The 16,856-nt window shown below is 47.0% G+C and overlaps 2 protein-coding genes across 2 annotated transcripts; one reads left to right on the forward strand and one right to left on the reverse strand.

Moving 5' to 3' along the window:
* The first annotated feature begins 5,012 nt into the window (after positions 1-5,012).
* Positions 5,013-6,630, forward strand: PITX3 (paired-like homeodomain 3). The gene is made up of 3 exons (XM_012723532.1): positions 5,013-5,130; positions 5,306-5,508; positions 5,984-6,630. Exons 1-3 carry the CDS (start codon positions 5,013-5,015, stop codon positions 6,569-6,571), a joined length of 909 nt encoding a protein of 302 aa, XP_012578986.1. The 3' UTR covers positions 6,572-6,630.
* Positions 6,631-7,598: 968 nt separating this feature from the next.
* On the reverse strand, positions 7,599-10,240 carry ELOVL3 (ELOVL fatty acid elongase 3). The gene is made up of 4 exons (XM_004681009.2): positions 10,140-10,240; positions 9,151-9,282; positions 8,491-8,642; positions 7,599-8,214 (listed from the first exon to the last, which is right to left on the reverse strand). Exons 1-4 carry the CDS (start codon positions 10,238-10,240, stop codon positions 7,787-7,789), a joined length of 813 nt encoding a protein of 270 aa, XP_004681066.1. The 3' UTR covers positions 7,599-7,786.
* Positions 10,241-16,856: the final 6,616 nt, after the last annotated feature.

The raw sequence follows: 16,856 nt of genomic DNA on the forward strand, positions 1-16,856 counted from the left end.
AAACTGCACTTCCTAGAAGTTAGGGTTTGTGTCTTATTCTGCCTTAGCACCTTAGCTTTCCATAGAAAAGAAAGGGAGGTAAGCATTTGGGGGTCCGTTTCTCTTATCCCTTATTTACCCCATGATAAATTAAGTGCATCAAATCATTGCTGCCTTCATATGAGTCTGAAGACTTCCTCTGGGGGATGTGAGCCTTGTCTACAGCTGTCTCCATTTGTTCCCATTTGCTCAATGCCACTCAGCAGACCAGACAGTTTGAGTGTTATACACCCTAATGAACATGAGGCCATGTGCACTTAAGGCCCACTTCATTTTCAGGTTTAGTGGATGACTGTTAGTTTAGGGCCCTGTTCCCCACCTTGCTGCTTGCTGAGCTGTGCCACCACCATCAATATCAAAATCCCATCCTCTCTTATCCTCCTCCTTGCATATTTCGTATATGCAGGTAGAAGGGTGTTTTCCACTTCAGTTCCAGGTGTACCTCCTGCTGGGGTCATTATTACTGCAACTACTTGAGGGCTTTCTTGTGGTGGCTTTAGGACAAGAATGGGCCCACATGGTAATTGCCACCTTGACTATTTTTTATGTTCCTTGGGAATATTATCTCCCTACTGCAATTTGTCTGCCCTTTAACAGTCTCTTCTCACCTGAATATATCTTAGATATTTTATTGTTACCATAATCCATGACAGCTTTCTGGAATTCTAGCCTGTATTTCAGTCAGAGAACACTTTCCTAGAGCTGGGATTGCCCCCTGATCCCTGACCCCCTGGGGCCTGGCCTTGCAACCCTGGCAGAGTAGTCAAGAAGGCTGAGAATGACACAGGCAGCCTCTGCCAGAGCGGGACTGAGCAGCTCTGTTATCTCTTGACTCTCTTTGGTGTATTCCTACCAGCTTCAACCAGCCCTGTAGCTTTCAGACCCAGCCCTACTGAGTAAGGCAAAGTCACTGGCCTCGGGCCCAACTCCCCAGCTTCCTGACCTCCAGCAGTTTGGGGGGAGCTTAATCCTCAGCCAGCCTGTCTCCATCTCAAATAACAGCTTGGCGCCCCCAGCCTCTGCCTGACCAGCCCACCAGGACAAAAGTCTGAGAGGACAGTGCTCCCACCCTGTATCTCTCTATTGCTTGCCTGGCTTTAGTGTTGTTGCTTTTTCTCTTCAGTTTCAGTCAGAGCCTTCTCAACCTCATCATCTCTCTTTTTACTAATCTAGTCACGAGCCAGAAGATTTCCTTTGCCAGTGCCTGGTCCCCAAAGTAACTACAAACTTGGGTTGTTCTGCATTTTGTTATTACCTTAATTACATAAAGCATTCTCCTTTATGTTCAGGACAAAGTACATTAGCATGCCTCCCTAAAATATAGTATACTCCCCTTTTATTCACCAGAGTAATTTGTTACTGGGAGATATAAGGTCTCAGGAGGTGAGCTATTCTAGTAAGGACAAAAAACAGGTGAAATCTTGTTTACCACTGTGTCTTTAGTGCCTTGCTCAATGCCCAGCTCAGAAAAGATGCTAAACAGACATCTGTAAATGAAGGAGAAAAATAATACTTGAATAGCATTTTACCCCTACCCATTTTTACATGTTATGTTTTATTTTATGTTAAAACAATACTGACTGTAAATTGAGAAGGGATTATAATCTTCTTTTGAAAAATGAAGAAACATAGCCAAAGAGGTAAATTAATTTGCCAAGTACACGCATCTAGTAAATTGGGGAGTTAGGACACGAACCTAAAACTTTTAATTCTAAACTAAATTTCTTTCTTTTCTGATAACAAACACTAATTTATTGTACAAATGCTAAACACTTAGCACTTCAATGCAAAATTGAAATGGATGCTGCATGCTACAGAATGCTTTTTTCACAAACTGTGAATGATCATCTTACAATAGAACCTATACAGAACGCTACGTATAACTCCCTCCTGAAGGTGAAGTGTATAGTTCACATTTATAATTTAGCTGAAAAATAACATTAATCAATTGAACAATCAAAATGATTGGCTACTTGTACTCTGCGTTATCTATTTTTTCTTAGCATGGATTATTACCTGTCATTCTTTTCTTTCCTTTTATTTTCTTCAGTTTTCTTCCTTCTCACTTTATTTTTCAGATATACTGGTTGTTAACAGCTAGCATATCTCGATCTTTAACTAAATTATAGCCAGATCCGTGGCTCCCTAAGAGAGGCCTGGACAGTCGCTGTCCCTTCTGCTGCCCCTGTCCTCTTGTCCTCTTGTCCTCTCCCTCCAGCTTTCCCCAGCCTTCTCTCCTCCCAGCTAAACAGCACCTCCACCCTCAGAAGCCGCCGCCGAGTGTAGTCCGCTCCCCTGGCCCCTTCGGCCTCCTCCTCCCCCACAGAGTCCTTAGTTTCTGAGACTGAGAGCTGAGGTTCAGAGGGGCCAGGAAAGGGAGGGGGAAGGGTAATGGCTAGCTCCAAAACAGCCCAGGCAGCTGTCCCTGTCACAGAGAGAGGAGACTGTGTGACGGTGTGCGTCTGTCTGCCTGAATGTGGGAACGCTTGTGTGGGAGAGTGTGTGTTTGTATGCCTCTCGCTCCAAGTCCAAGTGCTTATTTTGTCTGAGTGGGGGCCCGTATGTGGCTGCATATGTGTCTGTCTGTCTCTGGAACACACGGCCTGAGCTCTGCTTTCTCGGCCCATCCTTTACTCTGGCCTTTCTCTCTCCTCACCCTGCCTCCCTCTGCTGAAATAAAGGGTGAAACCAAGACGCAGGTATGGAATGCTGGGGGAAGGGGAGTTTGGAAAACTGAGTCTGAAGGCAAAGCAGACTGGAAGGATGGATAGCAATGGTGGGATTTTGCTTTCTCTACAAGCAAACCCAGCTGTTCTTTACCCAGGTCCATGTTGCTCCCGTGGCCTCTGGAGAAATCAGGGACATGGATTGTAGCTTGAGGGTATTTTCGATATGAATTAAGAGGAGACTTCAGAGCACCCCTTTTCCAGCTTTCAGTTCTAAGCCTTCTCATCTATTCGGGAGGAGTTTCTATCCAAGTTGCCTCAAATCCCTCCCAAGGGCTTCTGCCTTCTATTGGAGCAATATTGGGCCAGCCCTATACCTGATCTCAGACCTGGAAGGGGAGGTGAGCTGAGCGCCTCTGACCTAATTTCTTCCGTTCCTTCTCTGGTTCTCTTTAACTCTGCTTCTCAGCCCTAGGAAAAGGTTCAAGGTCTAGTCCCCTCTGCCTACAGAAAGAATAGGACTGTTTCTCAACCTCCTGTATCAACCTCTGTCCCACCCCCAATCTCACTTCGGGTGGGGGGCAGCTGTCATCTCTGAGCTAGTTGAAGGGGGCATTATCATGAGCAAATACAGGCCACTACCCATCTGCGCCTCCCTGAGAAAGGCTCCTAATAAATTCAGGGCAGCCAAGTGACACACATCTCAATCTAGGCTAATCCGCTACATTAATGCCACCCTGCACGGCAAGCATTAAGTCTCTGTTAATGGGGAAGCTATGGTGGAGGCAGACGGACCCCTCCCATTCAGCTCTTCATCCTGTTCCTCTGTCTCTCGCCTCCTCTAACCAAGGGGCATCCAGAATTCTTGAACCCCACTACTACCCTTTCCCTACTTCCTGCCCTACTATCAGAGGGGGACAGCCAACAGGAAAGGGGAGACCTGGAGAGGGATTCAGAAAGGCACCTGGGAAACTTCAGGAGAAGTTTAGGGTATGGAGTAGCAAGATGGTTTTAAGAAGTCCATGTCTGCTGCCAGGGGTGATCCCAACGGGGGCCTGTGTGAGAGTGGAGCACTGAATAGTGGGTGATGTGTGTCTGAGCTGCGTAGAAGCAGGCAGGCCCTGAATGCTTAGTGACTTTCAAACTTGTTTTTCTCCTGGAATCCTTTCTTCAAATGAGATCTCTCCAGAAAGCATAAACAAAACAGGAAAAAGGCTGCCTTAGTTGAAGCTGACACAAGTAAGGTCTGTCTAGAGTTCTAGTCTTGGTGCTAGCCCTGGGGTAGAGTCCCCAGGAGGGTTTCTGGGTTGGTCCCAAATAATACAATTTGGAAAAGCTAATGAAGAAAAGCTAGTTTAGGAGTCTCACAGACCTGGTTCAAATTCCACTACTTACAAGCTCTGTTACCTTAATCAAGTTACTTCAAGTCTCAGTTTCCTCACCTGAAAGGGGTGATAGTACTTATTATTTTTTTCGTTCTTTAAAGATTTATTTAATTTGTGTATGCATACAAGAGCTGGGGTGTAGGATGAAGATGCAGGTGGTGAGGGGTGGTGAGAGGATTCACCAGAGACAGAGTGGGGAGCAGAATAGGCAAATCCACTGAAATACACTGCTGAGGGGAGCAGCGGGTGAGACAGGAGAGGTCTGCTGAGCCATGAGCTCCCTCCCTAGCGGGGGGAGCTCATGCTGCAGTGGCTGCCCATAGCTTCATAGTGCTGAGACCTAACCCCTTGTGCCTCCAGGGAGGCTTAGTATAATTTTGATGCATTCTTGTGATGGGAGCAATAATGAGGTAAAGGGACATAGTGAGAACTAATAATTGATAACTATGATTAGCCTTATTAGAAAAATATCATTTCTAGTTCAAAAAGCAACTCTGCCCTAAGGAGCATGAATAACAGATTGGGTCTGTGTCTCGGGTGTGTCTAGTCGAGGAGTAGCTATTAATTTATCAGTAGATTTTGGACATTCATGTAAGAGGAATTGTCATTTTTGAGGATTTGGTAAAAGGTATGTAGTGTGCAACAGTGTGATTTCCATAAATTTAGTATCTATTGAACATCATCTGTTCATCAGTCGGTGTTGGTGACTAGCAGTTAAAAAAAAAATGACACAGTCTAGTGGTTCGATCTGCACATAAACCTGAGTATACACCTTTTCACCCTTAAGCTGTTGTTTCCCTATTCTATCCTAGGGTACCACCACAGGGGTAGTTTTATACACTACTGGGAACAGGCTAACCCTGAGATGTGTGTCCCCACTAACTTGGTCTGTGCCTCCTCTTCCCTCCAAAGGCCTTCCTCCATGGAGTTCGGCTTGCTCAGCGAGGCGGAGGCCCGGAGCCCTGCCCTCTCGCTGTCAGATGCGGGCACGCCCCACCCCCCCCTTCCAGAACACGGCTGCAAGGGCCAAGAGCACAGCGGTGAGCTCGCCCCCTTCTGGGGTGGTGGTAGTAGTGGTGAAGAGAACGGCTCAGTTCCTAGTGTGGGTGGCACCGGGAGCTTGGAAGCCTGGGTGGGAGCGAGGGAGCTGTGGAGCAGCCCAGGAATCCGCTCAGGACAGGGTGTCCTGTTACCTGTGCCTGCCCTGGCCCCCAGACTCCGAGAAGGCCTCGGCCTCGCTGCCGGGTGGCTCCCCAGAAGATGGCTCGTTGAAGAAGAAGCAGCGGCGCCAGCGCACCCACTTCACCAGCCAGCAACTGCAGGAGCTGGAGGCGACCTTCCAGAGGAACCGCTACCCGGACATGAGCACTAGAGAAGAGATCGCCGTGTGGACCAACCTCACCGAGGCCCGCGTGCGGGTACGGCAGTCCCAGACCCGAACCCCGCACCCCACCCGAGCCTCGGGCCGCCGATTGCTCGGCGAGTGTCTGCAAACTAGTAGCCAGGGATTTTGCCCAGCTCGACCCAACTCCCGAAGTCCCGCGTGGCCAGCTTTCCACCAACCTCCAGCTTCTGCCCCTCTCACTCTAGGCCTACGGTTCTACGCCCCGACCTCGCCTCTTTGCCCCTCCTTCACCCCGCCCTACTGTGTCCCCCCACACCCTGTCGCCACTGGCTGCGTCCTGCCGCCCACTGCTTCGCTCCCCCGACTGTGCGTCTCCCCGCTCCCGCCGCGTCCGGCCGCGCCACGACCCCCTTCGCGTCTGCAGACGGCTCGTCTCGCTTCTCTCCCGCGAGGCCCGGGTGGGGGCTGGGCGACCCGCCGCGAGTCGCGCGGGCGGGCCCAACCCCTCGCGGCGCTGGGCCCTGACCGCCTTTCCCCCGCGCCCGCAGGTGTGGTTCAAGAACCGGCGCGCCAAGTGGCGAAAGCGCGAGCGCAGCCAACAGGCCGAGCTGTGCAAGGGCGGCTTTGCAGCGCCGCTCGGGGGGCTGGTGCCACCCTACGAGGAGGTGTACCCCGGGTACTCATACGGCAACTGGCCACCCAAGGCCCTCGGCCCACCGCTCGCCGCCAAGACCTTCCCGTTCGCCTTCAATTCGGTCAACGTGGGGCCCCTGGCTTCACAGCCCGTCTTCTCGCCACCCAGCTCCATCGCCGCCTCCATGGTGCCCTCCGCTGCGGCCGCCCCGGGCACCGTGCCAGGGCCCGGGGCCCTGCAAGGCCTGGGCGGCGCTCCCCCGGGGCTGGCTCCGGCCGCAGTGTCCTCCGGGACGGTGTCCTGCCCTTATGCCTCCGCCGCCGCCGCCGCCGCCGCCGCCGCCTCCTCCCCCTACGTTTACCGGGACCCGTGTAACTCGAGTTTGGCCAGCCTGCGGCTCAAAGCCAAACAGCACGCCTCTTTTAGCTACCCTGCGGTGCCCGGGCCGCCCCCGGCCGCCAACCTCAGTCCTTGTCAGTACGCCGTGGAGCGGCCGGTATGAGCAGCCCCGCCCCGTCGATCATCCCCGAGGGCGGGGGCGATGATTCACAGTCTCCCCGGACTAGGGCCTTCTGGAATGGCTTGCCCCGGACCCAGGCTCTGAGAGGGGCGCTGGGCAGGTGGGGGGGTGGAGTGGGCTCTGGAGACAGCCTCCCCCTCCCAGCCCTGAGGGGTGGACTGGGCCCGAAGCACAGTCCGCGCCCCTGGGACTAAGGCCAGGAACAGGGACCAGTTCCCCGGGGGCCAACTCACCCTTGGCCTGCCCCGCCTTCTCCAGATTCCCCCTCCCCCGTTTTCAAAGATAAATGAAATAAACGTGCGCGGACTGTCAAAGGCCTGATGATTCAGAGTGGCGGTTGAGCTCTCTCCCCTCATCCTCTCCCGTGTCTAAAAGGGAGCTGGATGTACTGGAAGAGGTGCGGGTTCAGGCATCTAGGGCTCCAGTCCCCGCAACGCTAGAACGCGGAAGTCGGGGAGATTGCTGGAGTTTAGGGGCGCACGCGAGCGTGCGTTTTTGCTTCGGGCAAAGGCTACTATCTACTCGGTGGCGTCGGCCAAAGCTGATGCTGCGGTGCCACCTCGTGGTCTCAGGGAGGAAAACTGAAGATCTAGTCGCACCCGAAAGGAAACCTACGACCCTAGAAAAGTCACTCCGCCTTTCTCCACCTGTTTCTCACTGTTCCTATGAGGGGCTTGGTCCTCTAACAGCAATAAAAATCTGGTCTGTAAAAGACATTTATGAAGTGCCTACCAGGCCTAGGATTCTTATTGAGTGTCTGTGTGTGCCTCTCATCCTTCCACACACCCTCTGCAGTGTCTCAGCCACTCTTCATCCCACCACAAGCAGTCTTCTCCCATCACAGCAGTCTCCTTCTACCCCCAAGCCCCTAAAGTTAAAAAATAGTATTGTAATCTTTAATTAAAAAAAAGAGCAAGAAGAAGAAAAGATTTCTGGATAGAAATATAAATAACTCAGCTCTGGGGACCCCTCTTAGTCCATCCTGGGCCTTCACATTAAAACCAGAAACATCAAAATACTAGATCACATGCCCATCCCAGAGATGTTGCTTCTTCTCTGTCATAATTTCCTGCCTCTGAGGCACACATCCATGGGGAAGCCGCGCAGGGAGGCACTCTAATCATTCTCCCAACTCTAGGCTCAGCCCCTCTCAGCCCTGGGGAGGAAAGAGGCCCGGGCTCCTTTTCTTTCAACACTTCAGTGACTCTTGATCTTGGCTCTGTCCTTGGGTTTGATGTATGTTTGGAGGAAGAAGTGAGCAAAGAGGATGAAATAGGTTGCATACAAGATAAAGGACCAGAAGAGTTCTTCCTCTGTAATATGACATCCCTGTTTGTGTCTCCAGAGGTAAGTCAGGACGCTGGTAATGACTCCTACTAACATCTGCAGAACCTGCAGGCTGGTGACAAACATGGAGAATTGCCGGGGACACTTCACCTTGGCGGCCCTAAGAGTATAGTAGGTATACATGATAGCATGTACACCCAAGTTCATGGTCATGAACCAGCCACCAGCAGGCACCTTGTTCTTGAATGCAAAGCTGGTGTACACTAGCACTGTGCTGTGGTGGTACCAGTGCACAAAGATGAGTGGCCGCTTACGGAGGATGATGAAAGCTGTGTCTCCTGGAAGACAAGGAGTCATAGCTAGCAAGTGTTGGGATGTTGGGAGCCCCCCCCCCCAACACACACACACACACACACACACACACAGGATGTGGAGGAAGGGGGAAATGTTCAGGGTGGGAAGAGGGGGTCTATGTGGCAGAGAATCTGAAAAGGGGCTTGGGTGAGAGATGCTATTAGGACCCAGGGGGTTAAGGGACTATCCATGGGGGAAAGGGGACTCTGAGGAGGGATGCAGTTCATCCTGCACCAAATAAACAAAGCCTTGCCACTCACCAAGTTCAATGATCTTGCTGAGAAGAAAGAGGGTGGACCAGAATTTGACTATGGAATTCTGGATGAAGATGGAGAAGCACACAGTTTGCTTTAGGCCCTCCTTATGTAGCAGGATCCCCATAAAGCCCCATATCCTCACTGTCCCCAGGATACTGAAATGGGACAAAAGGAAAAGTATGTAAGACTCATCCTCCTCTTTTCAACCTGGTCAGGTCACTGTCCCAAGCTCAATCCCTCCTCCCCCATCTTTGGGGGGGAAAGGTCACAGCTTCTGAGATCCTGGAGTCAATCCAACCAGCAGTGTAGAGGAGAGGAAAATGTAGAAACACCGGTGAACTCAGTAGGATGGTACTGAAAGTTGAGTCAGGGAATAGGAAGTTATTAGAAGGTCTTGGAGAAGGTTTTTGGAGCTGGGGGCATTAAATCTAAGGAAATTTACTGGAAGTACACAGACTCCCTGAGCACAAGAGAATGCACTAGAGTGGAGAAGATAAAAAAGATAATAGAGGTAGAAGTTGGCTGGGGAGACAGTTGCAGAGCAACTTGAGAGTTGATACAACTGAGGCTTCTAGAAAGCATTAAGGAATAGAATGAGGGTCTGGCATCTATAGATCAATGAGGGTGGGGTAAGGTGGACAGGACAGAACAGGGGCATCTTACCTGAAAATTGCAAGGCTGAAAGACCAAAGGATGAGTGGCTTCTGCAGGTTGAAGCCTTTCCGTCCCTTCATGTAGTTCTGCCCCACAACAATGAGCAGCAGGTAGATCACAACTAGCAGGTATGAGACTGACCTGGCAGGCAGAAGGCAGGGGGCATGGGTTTGTGAGTGGGTGCTAGCCAGAGGAATGCCCACTCATCTTTCCAGGTGAGTGTTCTGGATTGGAGTCCCAGCTCTTACTAGCTGTGTGATGTTCGGAAAACTGCTTCCTACACTAAACATCAGTTTCCTTATTTGTAAAAGGGAACGAATTCTCCTCTCCTGGCAGTGTTAATGTGTATAAAGTCCTAGCCCAAGACAGGAACTCTGTCCAAGGTGTGTGAGATTATTGCTCTCAGTGGTTTTGGGGATGACATTAGGCTCCTGAACTGGAACCAACCCAGAGCCGTGGTTGTAAGAAAGTGGCAATAGCTTGTCCTGGCTGAGTGATGAGGAACTGGCTAAGCAGCAAAGCCAATGCACAAACACTTCTGAGGAGCTTGACAGCAAAGCCAGAGAACTGGGGAAATATCAGAAGAGCAATCTGGTTTTGCCGCCTCATGGAGGGGTAGCTGAAGCATCTGGGAACAAAGTGATACATGGGAAGGACTGAGTGCCACAGAGGACAGAAGAGAGTCCTCCAAAAGGTAGGCAGGAGCAGGAGTTCAAATCAACCCACTCCTCAGCGACTGGCTCTCACTACACTCTTCCCCTTTGGTTTGGTCTCCTCCCACTTTCTTCTCTCCATCCTCTTTTTTTTTCTGCCTTTCTTTCTTCCAGATACAGTCTCTTTGTGGTGCCACACTGCTCGCACCTTCGACAACCAAGATGGAGAATCCGATACCTTTGCATTTAAGAAAAATCGTTGCAGGTAGACAGTGTGGCCTCCGTTTCACCCCCGTCCCCTAAGAGGGGCGGGCGGCACGACACCGCCCCTCCCCCAGGTCTCACCAGTACTCCTCCAAAAGGGGCCTCAAGTCCTGCAGCAGCTCGAAGTCGTAAGGCGGCGACAGCCGCTCCATTTCCTCTGAGAGATTCTTGGCTGTGGCCATTTCGCTCTGCAGAGGTCGAGGCCGAATTTGGCGAGAGGTTAAGGAGCCTAAGGACGGGACGAACCTCGGGGCAGGACCGAATAGACCCAGGACCAAGGGAACTCCCGGGCCGCGGGAGGACAGTCAGGTTCAGGCACGTGCACTGCAGTCCTGCTGGCTTCACCGACGCCGCCACTGCTGTATATAAGGCAGAGCCGCGAAGCCGGGGGCCACGGCTCGCAGCCCCCTCCCCGCAGGGGCGCGTCCATCCAATCTGGACCAATATTCGCCCCAGCCCCGCCCCTGAGCCCGCAAGCCCCACCCCGAATGCCCCGGTAGGCCCGCGCCACGCCCACTTCCCCTTCCTTTTCTTCCCGCTAGGCTACTCGTAGACTTTCACCTGCTTGGCTCAGCCCTGCGGTCTTGCCAGGTGCTGGACAGGTCAGCCTTCCCCTGGCACTGCTAAACATGGCCTTTACTTCAGTTTGCTTTAATCATAACCAACTGGGCAATGAGGAAGTGTCCTCAGCCTCTTCTGTCAACCAAAGGGAGGGACTTCAGTGTTCTGCCTCCCTCTGATGCCATGCCAAAAACCCAGGCCTGGGGCGAGGATGAACTAGACTGGGAAAAGGGTATGGAAAGCTTCTTCTTTGCTCTCATCTGCCACCCAGCTGCTGTGGTTGTTGGTGGGAGGGAGATGAATATTCATGAATTTAACAGTTGAGCTTGTTGATGTTGATGTTTAGGGAGGTGACTGTTGTGGTTTCTTTATAGCTTCCTGAATTCCTGAACTGCTCTCATCTGTAACCCAGTAATAACCTTGGGTAAGAAATGGGGTCACCCTCTGGTTTTGGGGGATTATTGCTTTCAGGTTTCTGGAAGGCTTCCTAGGGCTTACCCAGGGCAAGATCCAATGTGTCTCTTCCACAGTCTGTAATTGTCTAAATAATCTATTTTTTCCTTGCCTGTACTCAGCCACAAAGAAATAAATATTTTAAGGTCATCCTGGTTTGTCCTTATTTCCCATCTAAGCTTTGTGGAAGTGAAGGAGAGAAAGACAAAGCTTGAGTCAGTTTGAGGTAATCTGGGGGCTGGAAAACAAGTGCTAAGAGAAATAAGTATAAAACCAAGACGTGGCTATAAGGGGCCATGTGGGGTGAAGTCCACAGGCGTGGAGCCGGAAGACTCAGGAATCCCAGCTCCACTTCCTGAACCTCAGCCAGGAAGGGTGGGAAGAGTGGAAAGTCCTGTCCACCACACTATCTAAATGCCTCCCAAGTACATCATTTTGTCTCTGTAACTCATTACCTCTCACTCAGTTACCACAGCTGCACCCTTGGTCACATTAACTGGTTGCAGCACATCCTGTGTCTGTCTTTATTGCGTTAGAATCAGAAAAAAATTCCTAGCCTGCCGGATGGTAAGATTCCTGAACCCCAACCCCAGAGATTTAGGTGGTCTGCAACTGTACTCTGAAAATCCCCACCCTCTATTCCAGAAGACCATCCAACTGAATTGCACTGTGCTGCCTATCTTCTTAAACCCCTTCAGTGCCTCTTGTTAGTTCAGTCAGCGACCTCACATTTAGGTGATCAATACATTTGATGGGCAAATGACTGAACGAGAGGATGAATATTATCAGAATAACACAATCTAGGTGTTTTAAGACATATCTCAGCTTCACCATTAACTTGCAGAGATTTTAGGGAAGCCATCTAACCTCTCTGAGATCTGAGTTCTTGAATCAAGATTTGAATTCTTGCCTGCCTACCTCACAAGACTGGGGTCAGATAATATTAATGCAAGGATACTGTTGACTAGCAGCATGGAAATGTCAAAGCGAATCATTTTGAGAGATTTACAAATGCATATGGAAATTTATGAGTTTCTCTCAAATGGTCTTTCCATGTGAAATTTAATGGTATGATTTGGGTGGGAGTAGATGGAAGAGGGGGGTAGGAAAAATCTCCATAATTTATTTCCTTCCATGATCCTTAGGCTTGGTCTGATACCTCAGTTTGTAACTATTCCATTATTTTTGTGGTTTCTTGGTCAATGTCTGTTTCCCCACTAAGCCTGGAGCTCCATAAATGCAGGGAATATGTCTATTTTTTTTTCAACATCATTTTCCTAACACTAGGCACACAAAAAATACTTGGATAATATTTGTTGCATGAGCAATTAAATGTATAAGTGAAATTCTCAGATTCTAAGTGACAATCTTACTTCCTTCAGAATGAACAACCAAGTTAGTCAGTCCTCTGTGCTGTTGCAATTCTTTTTTTGATACTTAGTCCTCCTGGAAACCTCAGCATAAGGGAAGAAGAGGTGGCAAGCATGGAGAGGTGAGCAAATGGATAGGTCAGGGCATGGCTTTGGAAGTTTAGAAAACACTAATTACATAAATTATTAGGTGTCAAGTAGCTGCCAGCCATTTCTGTGAGTTCTGAACCCAACTTCTCCCTCCCAGTTCCAACTGTTAGGCATCTCCATCTCCACCAATATGCTCAGCAAAACACATCCCAAACAAAATTTATCAAATTCCTCCAAAATAGGCTGTTTTTGACAGACACCATTTAACATCCCAGGCCGGAAATGACAAGACCGTGTTTTATTCTCCTGCATAACACAAAACCCTGTCATTGCTTTTAGAGGTCACAGAGCCACCAGAATGCCTCTATTTAATTCTCTCCCTGCCATTCACTAGCTAGAATAACACATCATCAAAGATCTCTTGTCCTCAGCTTTCTCATCTGTAAAATAGGGATAATAGCCCTCTAAAAAAGAGAATCCAAACCCACTGTTCTTTAGGCTTCTCTAAGCCAGGTATCCACAAAAGAAACCTTTTCATTTTTGGCATCTCTTCCAATGAGACTGTGCAACAAGAAGAGCGAAATAGTGCTCTTGTCTCCTCTACAGAGGCTTTGATAATATAACTCATAAGAATTTTCTCATTGGTAATTACCTCCTTTATGACATACTGTTTCCACATACAGAGGCTGGTTACAAGCTGCAGAGAGCCCAGGAAAAGTGTCAGAGAGATCAGGAGAAAAATCTATTTTGTAGCCTTCCCGATCTCACTTCCTAACATGCAGTAAGCTGACAAGTAAAGTACACCATCCATGCAGAGGAAGATGAGATGAGATGACAAGAAATGATACAACATGAGGAAGTGAACGAAATGAAGACATGGTACACAAAAAGTAAATGATGAAATAAAATGAAGTAAAACCTTGGGCAGCAAATTGACAAATGGCAAAACAATACCAAGAGAAAAAACAGGAGAAGAATGGCAATTGCACAATGAATTCTGAAAGCAGATTCTCATGTTGTAGCTGATCTGTTAAACAAGGTGTTCATTGTTTGAAAATTGCCTACAGTTTTACTAAAGGTTCTAAGCAATGTGGACATAGGTTTCTTTTGGATCTAGGAGGCGATAGGGATGGTAGTATAAAGTGAAAATAAAGCCATCACATATTTGACATTTTATTTTACAGTTTATTGTACATTTTATTTACAGTTCATCTTTGATTTGGTCATGGGCGTTAGTTAACAGAAGTTCAGTACTGCTCACTTACTTATCAAGAGTGGGTACCTACATACACGTGTAGACAGGAATTTTGTTTAGCATCAGGCTTATGAGTGGTGATTTATTTCTTGGCTGCTAATATTTGTCTTGAAGATGGCAAAAAGGAATACTGTGTACTAGTAGCACATGTAACTGATATTATATCATATAAATGTATTAAAATGAGGGCAATGTTTTTAGAAAAGAGGTTCTAGGTGTAGAAATGGAAAACCAACTCCCAAACAACCAATTAATCCATTTTCCTGAAGTTTTTATTAAGCTATGGGTTGCTTGAAATTAATACTAATTGGGCCCTCATTGGTGGCCCAGCTGGTCAAAGCACAGCACTATGAAGCTAGCCATAGCTGCTTCAGCACGAGTTCCATTTCCAGCCGAAAGGTGACCCAAATGGCACAGCAGACCTCTCCTGTCTTGTCTGCTGCTCCCCTCCACAGTGTATTTCAGTCAATCTGCCTGTTCTGCTCCCCATTCTGTCTGTCACCACACTGCCCCTGCACCTCTGGCCTGTACCCCAGCTCTGTATGCATAAATCAATCTTTAAAAAAAGGAATAGTAATATATGTTTAAGGCAGAATTTTTAGGTGCTAGTGCTGTACATATACTTGTTTTGGTAAAAACAATAGAGTTGTTATAAGTCCTAATATGACCACAGAATTGAGCCAACTGAAGAGGGAAGGAGGACCATGTGTGAACAAGAGGAGAGAGGGCCCAGTAGTCTAGGGTAAAGGACTACGGGGCCCTGTGGTGGTAGGTGTGTGCTGCTGGCATACATCTAAAGAGGTGTGAATCCATTCCCCTAAAGCAATAATATTTTGTAAGCAATCTCAATAATTAAATATATTTAAAGGGTCATTATAATATGAATGAGAACATTTTAAAGATATGTGTTATTTTATATTCAAATCTCAGTAGTGCTGACAACTGAAATATGATAATTCCCTGGATGATGTATATTAAATGATGTAGCTGAATTATGGGGGGAACCCATGATCTAGAAATTAGTTGCATTTTATGTATGTATATATGACTATTTGTGCACTGAAGTTTTATGTTATTTTACCAGAATTTAATTTTTTAACAGGAAAGCCATGAAATTGGAATGTTCTAGTATGGACAAATAAATATATCTTGAAAAAAAAGTCCTATCGCTAATTCTTGGTACACAGCTAATACATAAACAAGTTCATCCTACTGATTCCAGTTCCTATAGCTATCTTTCATTTGCTGCCAGAAAGAACTTTCTACAACACTTATCAGCATATATCACGTGCCTCTTTGAGAACCAAAAAAATCTTTAGAACTCAAGATTCCAAATTTGTTCCTGACTCTTCCTTTCCAGCCAGTGTGTCGTCATTCCTCAGTCCTGCCATTCCACAATGTAGTTATAATAGTCATAACTCCATAACACAAGTTTTTGTTTATTTGCTCAAATTTTATTAACCGGCCAATTGTTTATATAACTATGTAATTTGGGGACTATAATTTCACATTTCCACACTTACATATGTATCATTCTCCCTCCTCCAAAGTTCCAGAGTCAATAACCTATTGTTTTCCTACTCTTCCCTCTCCTCTGGCATCTGGTATATTTTTCACAGTGTAAGAGTGCTTGTTTTTTGTTATTTATATTCTGCAAATGAGTGAAACCACCTAATAACTTTCACCTTACTTATTAGAATAGTCATATCAAGAGCCATGTATTTTGTCTCAAAAGGCACTGCCTCATCTTTTTAAAAAGATGAGTAGTATCCCATTTAGTACATATTCCACGATTTCTTTTAATTGTCTGTTATGAGCATTTAGGTTGATTCCAGGACTTAGCTATTGGGTATAATATTGCTATGAACACAGGGGTGCATAAATCTTTCTGTATTGGGGTTTTCATTTCTTTGGGTAAATAACTAGTGGTGGAACTGCTGTATCATACGGCATTTTGACTTTTTTTTTTTCTTTAGAAATCTACTTTTTTTCTTGGTGGCTGCATAAAAAAATATCCCCACCAACCATGAATGAGTATTCCTTTTCCCCCACATCCTTGTCAACATTTGTTTCCACTATTTTTTATATAAAACATTCTCATAGGGCTGAGGTGATATCTTCATGGAGTTTTGATTTGCATTACCCCTATGATAAGTGATGTTGAGCATATTTCATGTATCTGTGGGTCATCTGAGTTTCTAACCCTTTCACTTCTCGCCATGTTGTTTCTTCTCCATAGATATCATTTTCTCAACTGGGCAAATCACACTCATTGTTCAACTCTAGCTCCAAAAGCTCTTGCCCTGCAAAAGTCTGATGTGTTTTAGAGAGGGTCAACCTCCTTTGTCTTCATGCTTTTTGCCCAAACTGCCTGATGGCTTTGTACTTCTAGTGCAGAAAATGTCACTTTTTTTGTTTGTTTTTTTCTTTATTGGTCACATTTTCTATGCTATTCTGTTCAAAAGGTCATTTTTCTTAGGTCACTCATTCTTGAGGGCTACGGTAGCACACAGCCCTTAGCACATAATATGTCTGTGGCTGTGAATTGAATAGGCACCTAAGAGGTAATACAAACAATAAAAATGTACATTAAAAAAAAAGACTCAACTTCCTTAGTAATTAGAGAAAGGCAAATTAAAGACTGTATGTACAGTATGGTCCCAATTAACAACTATTAAACTGAGTAAAAATTAAATACCCAACGCTGATCAAAGCTTTGGGAAACAGATACACTGACACCTGGCTTGTGGCCAGGTAAGTTGACATAATCTTTTAGAAACACACAAAGGTAACACTTAGCAAGAGCCAACAAATATACTTTGACCTAGGAATTAAAAACAGTGAAATAGGTCAAAAGAAAACATATTTATATGTACTAAAGTAATTATATCAGTGGGATTTAATAGAGAACTAAAAACCCACTAGTGATTAAATGACTATTGATTAACATTACAGGACAGCACGTAGCTACCAGAAGATGGAGATACATGAAATCATGTTTGCAAAATAATGTGAAAGAAAAACAATATTAAAAACTACATCTACCGGAGCTGGAAAAGATCATGCTTA

This window comes from Condylura cristata, unplaced genomic scaffold (assembly GCF_000260355.1).
Source record: "Condylura cristata isolate star-nosed mole 26May11 unplaced genomic scaffold, ConCri1.0 scaffold00011, whole genome shotgun sequence".
NCBI classification, from domain to species: Eukaryota; Metazoa; Chordata; class Mammalia; order Eulipotyphla; family Talpidae; genus Condylura; species Condylura cristata.